The sequence below is a fragment of the Protopterus annectens genome, chromosome 1.part1, assembly GCF_019279795.1.
Source record: "Protopterus annectens isolate FY-2018-M chromosome 1.part1, PAN1.0, whole genome shotgun sequence".
Lineage (NCBI taxonomy): Eukaryota > Metazoa > Chordata > Ceratodontiformes > Protopteridae > Protopterus > Protopterus annectens.
In genome coordinates, this window is record NC_056726.1 from 945,791,073 (window position 1) to 945,809,887 (window position 18,815).

The following is an 18,815-nucleotide window of genomic DNA, read 5'->3' on the forward strand; positions in this document are numbered from 1 at the left end:
CATCAAATATGGTATATTCATGCAAGCACAAACTTGTTAGCCAGTGACAATAAAGTGTTCCAAATTACTTTACACAGCCATTAGGCTTGCAAAGCCAACTAATGCCTGTCTATAACACCAGGTTGCCTGTCAGGATTTAAAACAAACTTAGCAGCTACAAAGCAGACATGAACTGTACCTTGACCTCAACAATGCACTGTAATTCCTCACCTCCCAGTGCTGAAGATTACTGGATCCTGCTGTTACTTTCACTGCAAACTTCACATCCTCTTCGGTGTTCAAAATGTCCATGTTTTCTGCTCCATCCAACCCACAAGCTAGACAATGTTATCAATGAGCCTTTGTTGCTCTTTGACTCTGACTCAATCTCTAGATGACAGATGGCACAGAATAGAAAGCAGGCAAACTGTGTTCAGGTGTGCAGCACCTCTCTCATAGATCACCACAAGCTGCTTTTAACAGGGGTGCTGTGGGGCATCTATTTACACATTAAAGAAACATGGCAGCTTTTATTTTTTTTTCATTTTACAATATATGAATTTTAGAAAAGTGTCCCTAGACAAATGGCACTCTAAGCAGCCATCTAGTTTGACTATGTCTAAGGCTGGTCATGTCTCGCATCAGCAGAGCAAAAGTGAACTCAAGGTTTTGGAGAGGTTTATACAGCCAGTGTATGGAATCACGACATATGGCAGCATCAAGTGCGCACAACATAAAATTATATTCTGGAAAATGTTTACCAAATGGTGATATGCAAAGAAGTAGGACCATCAAGAAGAACCCTTAGTAATGGATCATAAGACTGCAATTGTATAACATAAGCAAATGAACCATCTAAGTGAATTAGTCTGAGATATTTAAATAATGTGAAAGCTGAGCATGTGTGTCATACTGGCTACAACAAACAGTTTATTAAAAGTAATAATGACAATAAACATATTTTATACAGAGGATCGCATACCAGATATACTTTTTCAGCAATGGACAACACTAAGAAGGTCTCAGAATTTCAAGAGAATTTTCTTACCTACTTCAATGGAAGCTTTGCCTCTCAGAAGTAACTTCAGGCATTCAGCATTATCGGTCAAACAGCAGTAGTGCAAAGCTGTGCTACCCTTGACAGTTTGCTTGTCAAGATTTCCACTGTCAAAAGGAGAAGCAATGTTGGTGCATACTTTTACAATGTGTAACATACAACATCTAATGGCAATAATTGACACTATTTGATTTGTGAGTGACTTGCAAGTAACTATCAGATGTGTCCTCAACAAAACAATACATGAATACAGAACCCCAGACAAAATAAATACTGAATGTGGCATGATTTAAGTTCTAAATTTCCTTGGCAGCTGAGAAATACAAGTGTTACCAGAGAAAAATGGGGGTGCTAATACTTGAAAATCATTTTAGGACTATTAATATATCCTTATGACATGTTTGCCAAAGGGTTCAGACTACAGCAGCTCATTCTGGTGTTTAATTCATAACTTGCAGAAACTGTAGAGATACGTCTTCAAGGAGCCTACAGTCAGTCAGACTGCAAGCTTTAAGTCAGTGGTCTTTGCTAGTTCGGATTCTGCTTTCCTCTCAGAAAGTACAGTTGTGTACGTGTACCATAAATGTAGATGTTCGAGTGTATTGACTGTTGCAGTCCTTACTTGTGGGATTTCCCACTGTGGAAGCCCTTGGCTGGCTAGACTACCAGAGTAAATGTCTTCTGTTCTCCTATGACTGGAGGATGCCCTTGACTGATGTCAGTATGCCAGAGTATAAATGGAGTCCACCGGCATCATGACCTCAGTTGTTTTCTTGCCCCTTGGAGATCGGAGCCCCCCCCCCCAACAGGAGCAGCACGTCAAGACCAGATGGTTATGGCAGGGAACCCTAGGCAGGCAGAAGTGAAGAGTAGGGGTCCCATGTAGATGAGAATTAGTAGCAGCCACTCTGTAAGCTATGGGGGGAAGGAGGGAGGGAAAGAGGACTGCAACAGTGAATGCACTCAAACATCAACATTTACAAATATACACAACTGTACTATGTTCTTCGTGTTTTACTGCTGCAGTCCTGAACAAAGGGGAGGTGGTGAAGTAAGATGAGAACAGGAAGTCTGTAGGGTAATGGAGGCAAAGCCTGAATTAGAGTAGAAGGAGGCTAACAGAGGTAAAGCCTGGTGAAGGTGTGTACTGAAGGATAGTTAGCAACCTCTCTCCACCCTTGGTAGGTACACCCTTCAGGGAGGAAGAAGAAGAAGACCCAGCTGCCGCAGAGGGATGGGGCCTTACTGTTAGAGGAGTGGTCCTTCCCTGATTATTGTAGAAGAAGGGTGTCATGGATAGATAGATCCTTTTGGAAATGGTCTACAAGATGCAGGATCTCCTTCAGTGATGAAAGCAGTGGTGACATTTCCTTGGTCAGAAATTCTGATGGATTTTACTGTGGCCATTTAGTAGGGTAGCAGCCTATGGATGCTTGATAAAAGTAGGATAACCTTCCCCCAGTACTGTGGGTTTGGAGAGAAGAAAGGTAGATGCCTGGCTAGAAATAAGAAGGCATCAGTCATCAGATTTGGCTTGAATGGAGGATTATAACTGAGAGAGGGCACTGTCAGGATGAAGGATGATCAAAAAGCTTCCCCTAGCTGGAGAGGTAGGTAATAAGCAGGCCGAGATCCATGCCAGGAATATTAAATTTGCAAGAGGATAAGTCTTTTGTAGGACAAGGGTAAGGCAGCAAGATGAAGTATGAGGTCCCTTGGGAGGCCAGAAGTGGACGGCCTTAGAAGGAAACTGTTTGGCCCATGGGTGGGAGAAGGTAGGGGTGTGGGAGGGGCAATAGGCTGAAAAGACAGAAACCTGAACCATGTATGAGGAGGAAAAGAGGCTATTCAAAGGAGATTTAAGAGTAGGACCAGTATGCAGGGATCTTGGACATGATGGGATCCTGATAGGCCTGTGCACCCCCAGTTCAAGAACCTTCCTATTATGTTGCCCAGGTTTTTCTGGAGCTAGGTTTTACCAAAGATGTTCTGCACATGCTAATACTGGGAGGAGTGGGAGGTGGGGGTATATGTTAACAGGATCTTAACTCTGGATCACTGCTCCATCCCCATTAGTGCCTAATGTAACACAGAACCCCCCCCACAATAGAGAAACCTTCTAGCTAATGGATAGAGAGAGGAGGTAAGCTTCAAGTTTATAAGCAAAGGGTTTGTGGGTAGGCTAAGGAGAAGAAAGTATCAGAGTAGAGTTGGCCAAACTGTTGCTATAAGCAAGGTCCTGAGCATTCTTCTGTAATGTCTAGAGTCTTGGGAAGTAGGCATGAATAGTCCTGTCTATGAGAATGATTAGGGGTTTGTAACCCAAGCTGAAAGGGGGTTGGTGTTGGAGCCAACCTTTTCAATGGTGTGTTTTCCATGGCAGGGAGGAGTTCCATAAGTGGGGCTGCCCCAATCCTCAGGTATGTTAAGAGGAATCTGCCGATGCAACTGCCACTTGAGGGTGCCTACAGGTTTCTGCTGATTTATCTGCTAGTAGGCAGAGCATCCCCGGCATATATTGAGGCTGCTGGCGCCATCCCCTAGAGTCAGCTGGAGGGGGCAGTGTTGCCCATCCCCACAGCCAGGCAGTGAGGGCAGGGATGGGGTTTCCCCTAAGTTTTTGTGCCATATGTGCATGTCCTGGTGTGTGACCAAGAAAAGCACTCCTGGTTTTGATTTCTGTTCTAGGTGCTACAGAAGCCCTTTGTGGTATCAGAAGCTCCTTTTTGTCTAAGTGCTTATTCACTTCTTTTGTGTAAGAAACTGCAGTAAGGATGCATGTCAAGTAGTCCTTGGGGGGATCAGTAGTTGAAATTACTGGCAGCAGAGTGAAAGGCTTGGGATTAGAGAGAAATGCTTGGTGTACTCTGCAGAAATGCTTCTTAAGCCAGGTGCCAGCCTTATTTGGCATATGGTGGTTGTGAATGCTGTGTCCACATATAGTTGGGGTATCACTGAGGTATGGTCATGTGTAGCCTGGCTTGGGAAGCAGAGTGAGAAGAAACTCCCTGGATGTAAGAAGATTGTATTTTAAAGAGTAAGGTTATGTTCTCATGATAGGTTCCATAGGTGTTTACTAGGCTAATGACCACAAGGGCCTTTTTAAGCCTAGCCATGCATCCCAAATCTCTGACAAGTTCTGATACCCTTGATAAGTGTAAGAACTATTTACAGGTTACCTCTGTCCATTAGAGACATAGGTGCCAAACCAGGGATGAATTTCTGATTTCCCATCCAATTGTCCAAGTTGCACTTGAATTGAGTTAGGGAGGAACTCTGTTTCACATGGATGGGGAGCCTGTTCCATAGACAGGGTAGTCTCTGGGATACATACCTGTTTCTCCAACAGGTCCTATTTATATCACAGGCAAGGTTTTAGTCTTTAGAGCGGGTAATTCTGGTGCTGTTTGTTTTGTGGATATGTAGGAGGTCCATCAGAGTGGGGTCTGACAATGCCCTGTATGCCAGGCATAGATCTCCCCTCAAAAGCCTGTAGGAGACAGAATACAGGGATAGGGCCTTGAGGCGGTCTGCATAGGACATTCTACTTATGCTCTGTATTCTTTTAGTGAGGAACCTCTGTAAGCACAACACAAACACTTATTTAGGATAGCTAAATGGTACACAGTTTCTTAAGAGCCCACCATTCAATACTCTTCCAATACTTTTTAATGCAAGTTCAAACTGATATGGGAATGCACAATATAACCAATATGCATATTTAAATACATACAGTAACATACAAATTTACACACACACACACACACACACACACACACACACACACACACACTTAGATCACAGTGTAATGTGTAGAGTGGAGTTACAGTCAGAGTTAGGGTGGGAGAGGGGTTTCTCATCAGTACTGTAGTTGAAGGAGGCAATTTTCTTCTTGTCAGCCAGATCCATCTGTTGCCCAAACTGTTGATCAAATTCAGGTCTCATGGGTGTTGGCCAAGGCTTTACCTCTTGATACCAACATTGCTGGCCATAATAACTTATTTCAGTAACTCCATTTCTGTATTTCTAAGTCAGTGTCAATATATCTATGGAATTCTTTTGCATGTTTTTCCTATCACAGTTATCTGTAGTGCTACCCCAATAAATTGCAATTCTTCTAATTATATTCCATGCTTCTCTGGTTCTCTACTCAAACATATCTTCTATGTGTAATCACATAATTTGAACCTTTGTTCATCTAATCTTACCTATATAATTCCTGCTTTGTAACAAGTATTTTCTTTCCTCTGTTTCACTCATCCAGATCCCTTGCCCACCAGTGATGTGCGCTCTTTGATTTTGGGACTGACGGAACTCTCTTTATCATATTTTGTTGATTTAACAAGGTTCTAAACCCCTGTCTTCTCCCTGGATTTTTCTATAGTCTAACACCAGCATTGGCTTGTCTCTTTAATCCTGAGGTGCTTCTGCTGAACAAATAAAATAAAACAAGACCAGGCTGCCAAGTCTCATTACGGACACCTATGTATGTGGTTTAGCTTCTAAATGCTAGTCCCTCTTAAGGTTTTATCTATTCATCCATTCCTTGTAATTATTGAGCCATGCATCACCGGAACCACCTATTCATTCCCCTTTCAGTTTGTTCATCTATATGCAATACATTATCTAAATTCTGAGCTACCCATCCCCTTAGAAGTAATTTCCTCATAGCTCCTTACTTATTTTTATCCTTACTCTTTCCCATGTAGTTAGGTTACCATATACTGTCTGAATCCTGTCATTTAGTGGTAACTTAGAGACATAGACCTTACCCGAGCTTCTCACACATTGTCTTTTTTTCTGCCTGAGTGCTTGGAATTAGGTGTATCCAGTTGCCAGCACCTTAGCTAATTCCTTTAGTGATCATCTCCCAGCCTACACCATTCGTAACTGCACATCTCTTTCAAAAGCCCATAATATTACAGTTACACAAAACTTATCGAAATTCTGCCCCCATAAATTCAATATTATCCTAAGTAACTACAACTGGAACTGTCTTAAAACCCTGCCACTAGATGATGCCCTCTTTTACTTCAATAACACCTTTCTAAGCACTCCATTGCATGGCACCTACTAGATCCATTAGAATTAAATCTAACCATGCTCTCTGGCTATCTAAATCTACCAAAGAAACCATGAAAGCCTGGAAGCATTGGTTCATTTCTGACAATCCTTCCATCCTTACCCAATACAAACATCTTTACAGCCTTGCTAAAGAATTTATTTGCAAAGATAAACAACAATACTTCTGGAACCTACAACTAAATAGGAAGAATAACCCTAAACTCTTTGGTCTTCCATCAATGATCTCCTTAACCCAGGCACAAAATCCAATCCCTGTCCATACCCTAATACACCACCTGAACTTATTGCCTCCAAATTTAACTCATATTTCACTGATGCTATAGCTAAATCTTACAGCCACCTTCTCCTCCCTTCTACTAAGTAATCATCACCCTATGCCCTCCCCCTCTTCTCATCCACCTCACAATTTCTCAACCCTAGATACATCTTTGCAAAACTGTAGCAACCTCCCCCCAACTTGCATTTAATTTTTCCCCTAACCCCACTTCAAAAAACTCTTGCTATACTTAAAACCCTCCTCAAATTCAGCTGACAATATCCCTGCCAAATTCCTTAAGATCACCACTGATCCTGTAGCCTATCCTATCCGCATCCTAATCAGTAGATCTATCCAAGAATCACATGTTCCTTCTCTTTGGAAAAAAGCCATTATCCTACCTCTCCATAAAGGTGGCCCTTCCTCTGATACCTCAAACTTCCGACCCATTGCTCTTCTATCCCCATATCTAAAATTCTGAAAAAGTGTGTCCAAAAACAGCTAGTCTACTACCTGCAAAACAACATCCTCTGCCCAACCCAACATGGATTCCGTCCTGTGCACAGTACTTCTACTGCACTAATACCCTTCTTAGACACCAGTAATAAAATTCGTGACTCTGGATCTACAGCATCTGCTCTCTTTCTTGATCTATCTAAAGCATTTGACACCATATCCCAGACTATCTTCCTCTCTCAACTCTCTTTCATAGGCCTTTCTTCTCAGTCTCTTAACTGATTTAGAAGTTCTCTCTCAGAAAGGCAACATGCCATCAAATGGCAACACTCTACCTCTCCCTACCTCCATAACCCTATAGGTGTCCCACAAGGTTCAATCCTAGGTCCCCTTCTATTCAACATATTCATAAACAACCTACAACAAGCCATACCTCCCTAGTCCAATACACAGACAACTCAACCATAGTCTGCACCACACCTAATCCCAATATCCTACAACAAATTACCCAAACAGCTTTCTGTAGTGTTGAATCCTGGCTCCACAAAAATCATCTCTCCTTAAACGCCAAAAAAACTAAACTTATACTGTTTACCCCTAAGAAGAGCACTGCTATCAAGAGACAAGACTTTACCATTCCTCACTGAACTCAATAAAAATTGAGCTTTTAGCTAGTACCAAACATTTAGAAGTCATAATTGACGACAATCTAAAATTTGATTTACACATCCAATCCAACATCTCAAAAACCCTCAAAAAACTAGGGCTTCTTTATAGGCACAATAAATTTCTCTCCCCACCAACAAAACAAACAAGCCTTAGCCCTTTTTTATCTACTTCCCTCCTTAACCTATGGTGCACCCTTATTAATTAACCGGCAGACCTCCCTGAAACAAAAACTAGAGTCTTGCTACAACAAGATTGCCAAATTTACTTCAAACTGACATATTTCGACCCATCACTGTATAGCCTTAAGAAATCTCCAATGGCTCGAATTCCCACATTATCTACTACTGCTACAACTTACTTATCACAAACTAATTTATAAACCACAAGACTGCCCTGCACTCAGTTCCTTATTTTCCCCTTACTCCCCAACTAGACCATTACACAAGACAAGCCTTTCTTTGGGCTGTACTTTACAACTGCCCTTTATTGAGAAAGTGTGGTCTCTCATGGGTAGTTTGAATCCATCAACATCTGCCTCCCAAGCCGCAAGGATCACAGGTATACACCACACACCCGGTCTGTTCATAATGTCTTGAACACTGTTGGTCAGGGGGGACACCCTGCCTGGAGGCAGGAAGGGTAGAGTCAATCAGGGCCCCACCCTAGAACAGTATTCTGCCTGAGAGTAATATAGGAACATAGGAACATAGATTAAGGAATAGACTAGCTACCCTTGTAGGTCATTTAAGTCTAGCCAATTTCCCTTCAATGGTGAAAATCAAACCCTGTACCTTGTGTCTGTGAGGTAAACACTTTAACCCTTATGCCAACCCCTAATTCCCTCTACCTCCTCTTCTTTAAGAGGAACCTGGACATCTGGATGGGAAACAGAAAATACACCCCTGGGATTCCACCTGTGTCCCTGCTGGATAGGGGAAACAGGTGCTAACTTTGAGGGAACATGGGTGAAATTCTTGGTTAGGCTTATAAGGGCCTCCGGGCCAATAGCCTTGTATCATCCTATGAACTTATAGTTATAAAAAAAATAAAATAAAACAGTAGTAATTACCAGCAAGCAATAATACTCCAGTACCTTGACCTCCAATCATTTTTTTTTATCTTAGCTGAGGGTACCCATTGTGTAAGAAAAGCTGATGAAAACTGCAATAGTTTTTATTCCTACTGCTCTAAATCAGTGCAGCACTCACAGAGCCAACAGGTCAGCCTCAGCCATGAAAAATACACTAAGCAATTACAATTTAAAGTAAGCAGGAAGGGAACTCCTGTGTTTCTACTTCCTGGACATTTCCCTCTTATATCAGCATGCATACCACATTCACATGCAAGCATGCCATCACATGAGAGGCTAGTGCTCCTAACAACGTGGTCTCTAGTAGATCTGTGAAGTTAAAACCCCAATAAACATTATGCATGTTTTTTGATGCTCGCTCAGATTTCGGGATGATTTTAAAAACAGCTCTAAAGTATTTTTTCAACAAATTATTGTAATACTGTACAACTTGAGCACATGTACAAAGTTTGAGTTCAGCTGCCAGGAGAATGCAGTTGCTGTGAGCTGCTTGTTATGAATAAACAATACTTATTTAACTACAAAGGTTAAATAAAAATAAATAAATAAAACCTTAAAAAGAAATTAAAAAAAGCCCTTCTGAAAGTGTATGTGTGTGTGTGTGTGTGGGGGGGGGGGGGGGGGCTGCAGGCCTGCAGACAGTATCAAGAGCTGCCCCTGCCCCAGTGCTGGATTTTAACATCTACTACTCGCCCAGACCCAACTCTGAAAAATAACTATGTTGTTGGTGGCATGTCTCTATTCCTAATAAGTTAAATTACAATGAGACCCATAAAACAAAGACAATGACCTTGAGCTCCTCCATCTGTTACTTACTGTCAATAAAAATGTCAACTACTTCACCTCCATGTCAACAGCAGCTCATGAGGCACACCTAAGCAAGCTGGATTTCCCTCCCCACTCAACCTAATACTATTCTTCTGGGAGATTTCAACCATACTTCTGTTAACTGGGAAACTGACACTACCATGAATAAGTATGCACAACACTTTCTAGATTTGACAAGTGCTTGCTATTTAGACCGTCTAGTTCATGTCCCAATTAAAGCTCAGACACACTAGATGTGATCCTCATCACTATGATCCTTGCATGCTCTACATCTGTAGTTGCCCCAACACTGGTCAAATCCAACCACTGCTCAGTAATACTAAGAGAGTGAAGCCTGATCTTCCATCAAATCCTTCTGTCCTTAGGTATTAATTATTGAAGGACAACTCTACTACAATTACCTGATGACCTCATGAAATTTAAGCAGACCCCTCCCTTCGATGACCCTGTCACACACAGTGCCAAATTCACAGGCATATTCACCTATATGTATACAATGAGGCATCAGTTCCCATCAGACACAAATATAATGTTAAGTCCAGGAATAAACCCCTGTGGCAGAATCCTAGTATAAACAAGTTGTATAATAAAATGAAGAAACCTATTGTCCATAAGAATAAACTATATGTCAAATGTGTAACTCAAACTTACAGCCCTGAAAGGCCTTCAAAGAGTCTGCACCACTAAACTGACAATTAAAAACTCACTTTCTGAACCATCTGTCTTAACTGTATTTAAAATGAGACAACTACTCTTTCCTCTTTATTGGAATTGATAACATATTCCACCACCTAGCAGCCTGGCAATGAAATGAATTTCTTGGTAAATAAGTACAATGAGGAAGAATACTAGTAAACAAGTTGTTATTTCTAGTAGTCAATAAATGCCCACCTTTATTAATACTAACTCCTGCTACAAATGAATCATTGTAAATACATATATGTACCATTATCAGATCTCCAATTATAAAACCTATAACTTAATATAAAAAGAGACACTGCTTCCAATCATCTAACATAATCTTGCCCTCTTATACTTTTAATTTGTCTTGTAAAAAAATCTGAATTCTCAGACCTCTTCTGATTTAGTGCCAAATAAGTTATCTTTGTGCAAGGGGACATCTAACAATTTAAATTTGACATGGTCTGGCAGGGGTTGTTCCATACGCCATGCATGTCTTCTAATGACAGATCCAGTGACTGCTGCCCTACAGGATGCTTCTAGGGCATCAAAACCACAGTGCAAAGTGTGTTTAGTTACTTGACTTGCAGAATGCATTAAGTTTTGTAAATCTTTAGATTCTGCCCAAGCAGGAAAGGAAGACATTTTTGTTTAAGCAGTTCCAAGGTATGTTGCTGATATTTAAGCATATGGAACTGCCAATTAAGTGCCCTGATAGCAAGAGTAGCTGAGGTGTATACTTTTTTACCCCATCTGTCCAATGCTCAGGAATCTCTGTCTGAGGGTGTGGGATTCTTAGCAGAGGTTGCTTTAATCCCTTTAAGCCCTTGAGAAATAAGCTCAGGGTCAACTGTAGGATTTTTAAAAAGATATTTGTGTGAGTCAGGGACTCTGTAATACCTGTCTGGCTTTCTGGGAGCAGGAGGTAGGGAGTCAGGAGTCAAGCTGGATTCAAGGAAAACATCATCCACCACATCCAGGACTGGGGGGATAGCCAAGGGTCTGTGTTGCGGAAGGTCTAAGAATTCCCTGAGTCTCTTTTTAGACTGAGGGTAGTCCTGACTCTCCCAATGGATATGCTCCCTTAAAGTATGTAGGGTTTCCCTAAAGGAAAAATCCTCTGAGGGAGAGGCTTAAGGAATGGATTCCTCTGCATCAGAATCCCCATAAGTGCATGTCTTCATAGTCAGATGCATAAGATTTATCTGACTTTTGTTCAGACAAAATTACTGGGGTCAGATCTCTTTTTCTTTTTGAGGGGGTAGCTTGGCTTCTCCTGATCAGCATGATAATGTCTTCCTCCATTTTAAACATTTGAGACTGAGGCAATGAATCAGGCGACTGAGGGTGGGTAGTCGGTTTCTTGGGTGTCGTTCGAACCCTGGGCCTAAGGAACTCAGTTGTTTTAGAAAGAATGGTAGTCATGAAATAAGACATCAGTTTGTGTCGAGATTCGGTTGTGCAAAAGACTTTCTCGGAAGCTGGTGCATGCTCAGCGGCACCAGACACATCCAAGGGAGAGACGACCGTAGGATCCTTAGATGAAGAAGAGTTTTGCGGCATACCGGACTCTGAAAGGGTCTCAGTAGCGGCATGTGAATCAACTGAAGCGGGCATCAGGGGCTGTGAAAGCGCCTCACTGAGTACCTGAGAACTGATGACGGGCTTAACAGAAGCACTGACAGTAGGTTTGGACCTGTGCGGTATGTCTCTTTCTTTATCTTTATGTCTTTTTTGGAAGATCTCCTGTCAGGTGGCTTATCAAAGCCATTTTGGAATTCGAGGACTGTAAACGAAAATATCTGGCTACAATAAGGGCCTGACAATGGATAGTTCTGGCCTTAAACAAAGCACAGAAGTGACAACGGGGGACGTCGTGGTCTGAGCCTAGACAAGTGACGCAGTAAGAGTGGAAGTCTCGGTATGGTATTTGCTTTCCACAGGTGAGACAATTATTAACTTTTTCTGACATTGTTTAGTGAAAGAAAAAAGGATCCCCAATGGGGTACTTAGCTTTAGAAGACTTCAACTTCAATTTGGAAATGAAAACTCAGGTAGCGGCCGACCGACATTCATGAAAACTGCTTCTGCTTCGGTTTCCATGGTAAAAAAGACTGATGTAATGGCATCGGCTGCCTTACTTTATACCACTTACGACCTGACGTGAGTCCTCAAGCAACAGCAACTGACTCAGAAATACTAAGTCTCTGGTATTCGGGCCGGCCAAGGGCTACCTTGGCAGGGATAACCCAAATGTGATGACTGCAACAGTGAAACACGAAGAACATCCTTAGCATCTTTACTTGAACTTGTTCTTAATATGTTGCCCAGTTCATATTACCATCTGACAACATTCCAAAATGGGTTTTAAAATGGAACCCATCATCAGTATTGATGTTCCAATCCTCAATAATATTAACCTCCTACAAAATTATACCTTTCACAATTTACACCAAAATGCAAAACTTTAGCTTTTCTAACACTGAATTCTATAACATTCTCCACTGCCGAACTATCAAACCTTTCTAAGAAACCTTGAATACGATCCAGATCATTAACATATAGATGCAACAATGGATCTAATACATATATTAGCTAACAAAGGAAAACCAGACATAAAAATACTAAATGGTACAGGACCAATCACCGATCCCAGAAGAATTCCACAATTGAACTCTTTCTCCAATGAGATACTGTTTCCAATTTTTACACGGCAAATCCTTTTTTCTAATTCCTTATCAATTTTACACAAATATGTTCACCTGATATTCTAACAGTAATGACAAAATCCTTGAGTGCTGAACAGTATCAAAAGCCTTACTTAAGTCCAAAAAAAGAAAGAAAAAAACTACAATTGTCAAACTGATATCAAACATTTTGATAAAAGAAAAGTAATTTGATTACACACTACTAGCCCTTAACAAAAACATATGTAGGAACTGAAAACTGAAACCTATGTGAAGGACTACCACAAGGCCTTTTTCAACTATGTCAGAAACCTTACAAGCAATACCCTGTACTGTACTGAGCCAGTACATAACAGCAATACATAATCATTCCCAGAAGACACAGCCAACATATTAGCTGATAAATGTAGCTCTATTCTTTACACCTGTATCTCCCCCTAACTTTCCCCATACACTAGCATTCCCACAATCCCCCTCAGATCACACTGGAGCAAGTACTGAGGGCACTCTGCAAGGTCAAAAACACTAGCTTCATGAGTCCAGGCAATGTGCCAGTCTGCTTTCTTGTCAGCACCAAACACGACTTTATAGATGTGCTTCTAAACCTATTCGATCTCAGCCTCTCCACTGGATTTGTAATTGAGTTGTGAAAAACTGCTGTAATCACTCCAATGTACAAGGGCAGACCCACCACTGACCCTGGTAATAACAGACCTATAAGCTTAAAAAGCCTTATCTGTAAGGCAATGGAGCACTTGATTGTAGAGCTTATTAACAAGGACATCAACAGTCTACAATTCCTTTACTCAAACCAGTTTGGGTTCATTAAAGGTAGATTCTGCCTCCTACACTTAGTGGAACTCTTTGAACAAGTCACTGTTGTAGTGGATACAGATAAGTCAGCAGACACGTCTTACCGCAACCTGGAAAACACCTTTGATACCATCTCACATTCTGGCACTATCAACAAGATTATCAAACCAAATGTAAACCCTTATGTAACCCACTTGACAGCAAACCAGATTACGAACAGAATCAGAGGGCATGCTCTCATTGAAAAGGTTGTTACTAGTAGCATCCCTCAGAAAACAGTCTTTGAACCACTCATCTTTGGTATTTAATTCTCTGATGTCAAAACTCTGTGGTTAATCAAGTTTGTTTACAAACTCAGACCTATAAGTCTCTCCAGCTAACTCCCAGATTCTCCAGCAGGACCTAAAACATGCAAAAATCATGTATGGACCACAACCTTAAGTCAAATGTCAAGAAATATAGTACTCTGTCCTCTGGTAAACACAGGCACCCATGTACTTAACCACATAGATAACATCCCTTTGAAAATTAAAGCAGTTATTTTAGACCTATCCTTTGACCACTTTGTACTGACTGCTGTTAGGAAATCCTTTTATCTAGCCAGACTGAAAATTAGGGGTATACCTTCTAGGTCAAGGGAAGCTATTATCCATATCTACTCATTCTTTTCCAGACCCATAAGAGAATAAATGCCCCTTTTATTATGTACTTGCTGAACATACGACTCAGTTTGAAGGGCTGCAGCATTTCTTTACATAGCAAATCAATGGCATATACTCCATGTGCTACATATACTGTTTTAAAGCAGTTTCTCTCTTTTCTGTTTCTTAAGAGATGTTTGAGAGGGACCTTTGACTTGCCTACAGAGCTTTGAAGGATACAGTCCTGTGACCTTCTACACATCCTCAAAACAAACAATATTTTAAACACCCACTGGAAGGAACTAAAGTTCCATCACAGCATAAACAGGATCAGATAGATAGATAGATGGACAGACAGATAGACAAATAGATATCTGTTATTGAACAGACTGCCCTTAAGTGTAAAATAAAGTAGCTCTCTGACCATCTTCAAACACAACATGGACTAATGGATGAAAACCATAAATTCACACCTGATCTGGACCATAAATCTCTCACTGAAAGAGGGTGTGAAATTAGTTATTAGTTACTTTGTGTTGCAGGAGTCTGATGAGATAGGATCTTGAGGCTAGGAAACAAATGATCTATCTGGTTAACACCTAATATCAACCTATGAAGCCATGAATCTAAACTTCAAAGCAAGGAAGAGAAGCTACGGCAGTACAATAGCAGACAAGCTGCAAACATAGCAGTGCACTGCCAAATCACCAAGGACTGGGGATATAAACACAAAAACAATACTAAGCTAATGATCACAAGAACCATAAGATGCCAAACCACTTATACCTTTAAATAGACACACAAAGCTTCTGTCACCCTTTACAAGCACTTAAAAGTGCTTACTTCCCAAAGTGAGCAAGGCTGTACATGATAACCCTCATATAAATTTTTGTATACCCACCCAGCCATCAAGACTAAGTAGACAAAGTAGTATTTTGCGTGAAATTTAGTGGTAACTTACACCATAGACTGGGAATATGTTGCACTGGGAATCTATCCCTCCAGCAAGTCTTGCTTATTTTGCTGGTGTACCTTTAGGTCCCTAGTATGCATATTTATAGAGCTCTCTCTTATGGAATAGACTGCTCAGAAGTGACCTATGTAGTACATTTTAGAGGTGTAAATGCACCAATCAATGTTTGGGTAATTGAAGTAATCCAGCAAGAGGGCATTTAGTATGATATTTAATGCCACAACAGTGTTAATATAATTTCCATGACTTTTGGGGGCAGATGTGGAAATGAAAGTTATGTATTCACCATAACAACAGATCTGTGTTGTTCTATTTTCGTCTGGTTCAACAGATGGGTCTTGGATCTGACCTTGGTACCTCCAAACGTGTAGCTCTAGGGGTCTGACTCCTCCCCTACCCACAATTCCTCTCTTCCTCCCTCTGAATACCTCAGATCGAGTTTGCTACCCAAAGGATATAAGATTCCTATCTAAATTAATGCATAGAACCAAAAAGGGATGAAAATTGGGGTCTATGATAAATCACTGAATGCTTAAAAATACGAACGGTGATTAATCGACCCTATGTAAGCGAAAGCTTACAATTTCAAACTGTCAGAACAGTGATTTTTTTTTTCTTACGGAAAAAAAATCACTGTTCCAAAAAACACTTTATACATTACATTAAGTGGAGGGCTTCACCCTCCCACACCCCCCTACTTAAAATATACCAACTCTGAGACTGCACTACAGTGCCTAAAATGACAAAGTAACGAAGCGGCCAAGTAAATTCTTTCCCAGGGAAAGAATTCACTTAAAAGCCACTTCGATATTTTGCCGTTTCAGGCTTTTGAGTTCGACCAAGATGCATTCTTTCGAATGAGTCTTCGCTCTTCTAATAGGGAACCTAAAAATTTATATGTATGTATGTAATAACCAACTGCGGTGGTGGTGCTGCGGTAGCATTGTCGCCTCACAGTTAGACGTTGCCCATTCGATTCTCAGCTAGAGCGTCTTCTGCGTGGTGACATCCGTGAATGGGCGTTCCTTTGTTGAAGGTTGTGCGTTAGGCCCGGCAAACCAGCATGTAAAACTCTACTGCCAATCATTAGTGGACCGGAGTTCCACTGTGGCGACCCCCTAACCGGGAAAAGCCGAAAGACACAAACAAATGTATGTAATAACCAACAGTGGTTGTGACTGTAAGACTCCATAGGGTATCACCTGTTCTTCCAGGTAAAATAGGTGACCATTTGGAAGGGGGAATGAAGGAGGGATGCTGAACCAGATGAAAATAAGACAACACAGATTTATCATTATAGTGAGTACATAACTTTCATATCCAATGTTGTCCGTTTTCATCTGATTCAACAGATGGGACAAATTCCCTAGCTATTGATTCCTCGGGTGTTCCCATGGAAGGATATTCCTGTGCACAGCAGAGCTTAAAGAGGAATGAAATTTGGATTGTACATCCAGTTTATACTGAGACACAAAGGTGTGGACTGTTGACCATGTGGCAGCATCACAAATTTCATCAACTGGCATGTTTTGTTGAAAAAATGTTCTGTGAAGGTAAAAACGGAGGTTTCTGTGAACATCTAGTAAATGCAGTGTGTACACCTCTTTTTTTGAATACTTAGAGAAACAGATTGGCAAGTTTATGGACTGGTTGATGTTAGATTTGGATGTACCTTGGGGATAAAAGAAGGGCCTAGTCTCAAGAAGACTTTGTCCTTATGATAGGCTAGGTATGGTGGTCTGCAAGAAAGTGCCTGTAATTCTGAAATCCTTTTTGCTGAACTGAAACATCAACAAAAAGATTGTTTTCCACATTAAGTACTTTAGTCTACTGAAGCTGCTGGTTCAAACAGAAATTGTGTATGGGCTTGTAACATCACCATTATATCTCAAGGGGAAACAGGATCTCGTGCAGGAGAAGAAAAGTTCATCTGAGAATGGCTTTAGACACTTTTAATAAGGCTATTGGTGTTTGATTATAACTGATATGAAAATATGAAATAGCTGCTAACTGTACTTTTATAGTGGAGAAACTAGAGACGTTTTGAAACAGTTCTGATAAAAAGTCCAAAATAGAAGGAAGTGGTGCATAAAAGGGATCTAATCCTTTTTCTATAGCTCAGAAAGAAAATATTTTCCATTAATTTCTGTAATGTTTCCTAGTGCTAGACTTCTGTGAAGCTGTATGAATATGAACTACCTCTTCTGACAGAGAGCTTGGCATCTCTGGCCATCGTCAAAATTGGAGTAACCAAGTGGTTAGATTTAAGCTGTTGAGGTCTAGAAGAGGATGCCCGGATGGATGCGAAAGAAGGTCCAGACTGTGATCCAGAGTCCAGGGAGGACTCTACTTTTGTCTTGCAACTTCTGGCTTTCTGAATGAACTTTGTAATTAAGCAGAGCAGAGAAAAGGTGTATAGGAGACCCTTGGGCTAACTGTGGACTACAGAGTCCCTTGGTGACTGACCCTGGGGAGGGATTAGGGCAAAGTAACTGCTGCACTTGTTGTTTAGGTGAGATGCAAACAGATCGCAGCAAGGTTGGCCCCAGTGGCAGAAAACGTTGTTAACCACTGTTTGAGAGACAACTCAGGAGGCAAGAGAATATGTCTGCTTAACCTGGCCACTAGCACATTGGAAATCCCCGGGATATGCGTTGCTATTAGAAAGCAGTGGGAAGACATCATCCATTGTCACACTCTCATGGCTTCCCAACGTAAGGGATAAGATCTGCCCCCCTCCCTGTTTGTTGATATTCCAAACGACTGACATGTTGTCTGTCTGAATAGAAATCACACCCTCTGGCAGAGAGTCTAGAAATGTCTGGAACGTTAAAATGGCTGCTCTCATCTCCAGAAAGTTGATGTAAAATTTGGCCTCCAGTGGTGTCCAGGTACCTTGAGTAGTCATTCCTTAGTAACACCCTCCCACCCTAAAAAGGAAGCATCCATAGTGATGACAGCTACAAGAGAAGGAGGGCAGAATCACAGAATCATAGGACCATAAGAGGTTACTAGGTTATTGGCCCTAGGGCCTTTAAAGCCTAGTCATGTTATACCTTTGTTCCCTTATAGACCAAGATATATAGTCTATATTTGCAATGCGAATCTAAGGCCAGCACCGGTTGTGGATCTAAGATCAGCATCGGCTGGCTCTGTCCAAGAGGGACATACGTGAAACCCCTGGTATTAATTTACAGTTTCCCATCCAATTGTCCAAGTTACACTTTAACAGCATCATTGCCAGCAGCCTTCAAATAGAAGTGAAGACAATGCCCACCAGTTAATATGAGTTCTGCAAACTGGAGTTAGTTTGATTGGCACAGTCAGCAGGTGATGTAGTTGAGATCACTGCACTGACAGTGTCCACTGCAGGATTCTTGGGTAGAAGCATGAAAGAGGGATCAGAGTGACTGTAGAAGCCATCAGATCTAGTAATTTTAGAATCAATCTTGATGGTGGGGAAGGATGAGACAAAACCTGACTTGCTACCCTTCGGAGCAAAAATTCTAGAGTGTGGTAGTAGAGCCATCTGGTTCAAAGTGTCTAGGTAGCATCCTATGAACTCTAAGGATTGCATGGGGTTTAACTGACTCTTGGAAA

The 18,815-nt window shown here is 41.2% G+C and overlaps 1 protein-coding gene across 6 annotated transcripts in view; it reads right to left on the bottom strand.

Annotated features, from left to right (window-relative positions):
• Positions 1–18,815, bottom strand: part of ASAP2 (ArfGAP with SH3 domain, ankyrin repeat and PH domain 2) — a 2,005,955-nt gene that overhangs the window by 380,501 nt on the left and 1,606,639 nt on the right. For all 6 annotated transcript variants that reach the window (XM_044079125.1, XM_044079114.1, XM_044079099.1 and 3 more), the window contains one exon: positions 1,028–1,143. In XM_044079125.1, coding sequence (XP_043935060.1) covers positions 1,028–1,143 — 116 coding nt within the window. The remainder of the gene's footprint in view (positions 1–1,027; positions 1,144–18,815) is intronic.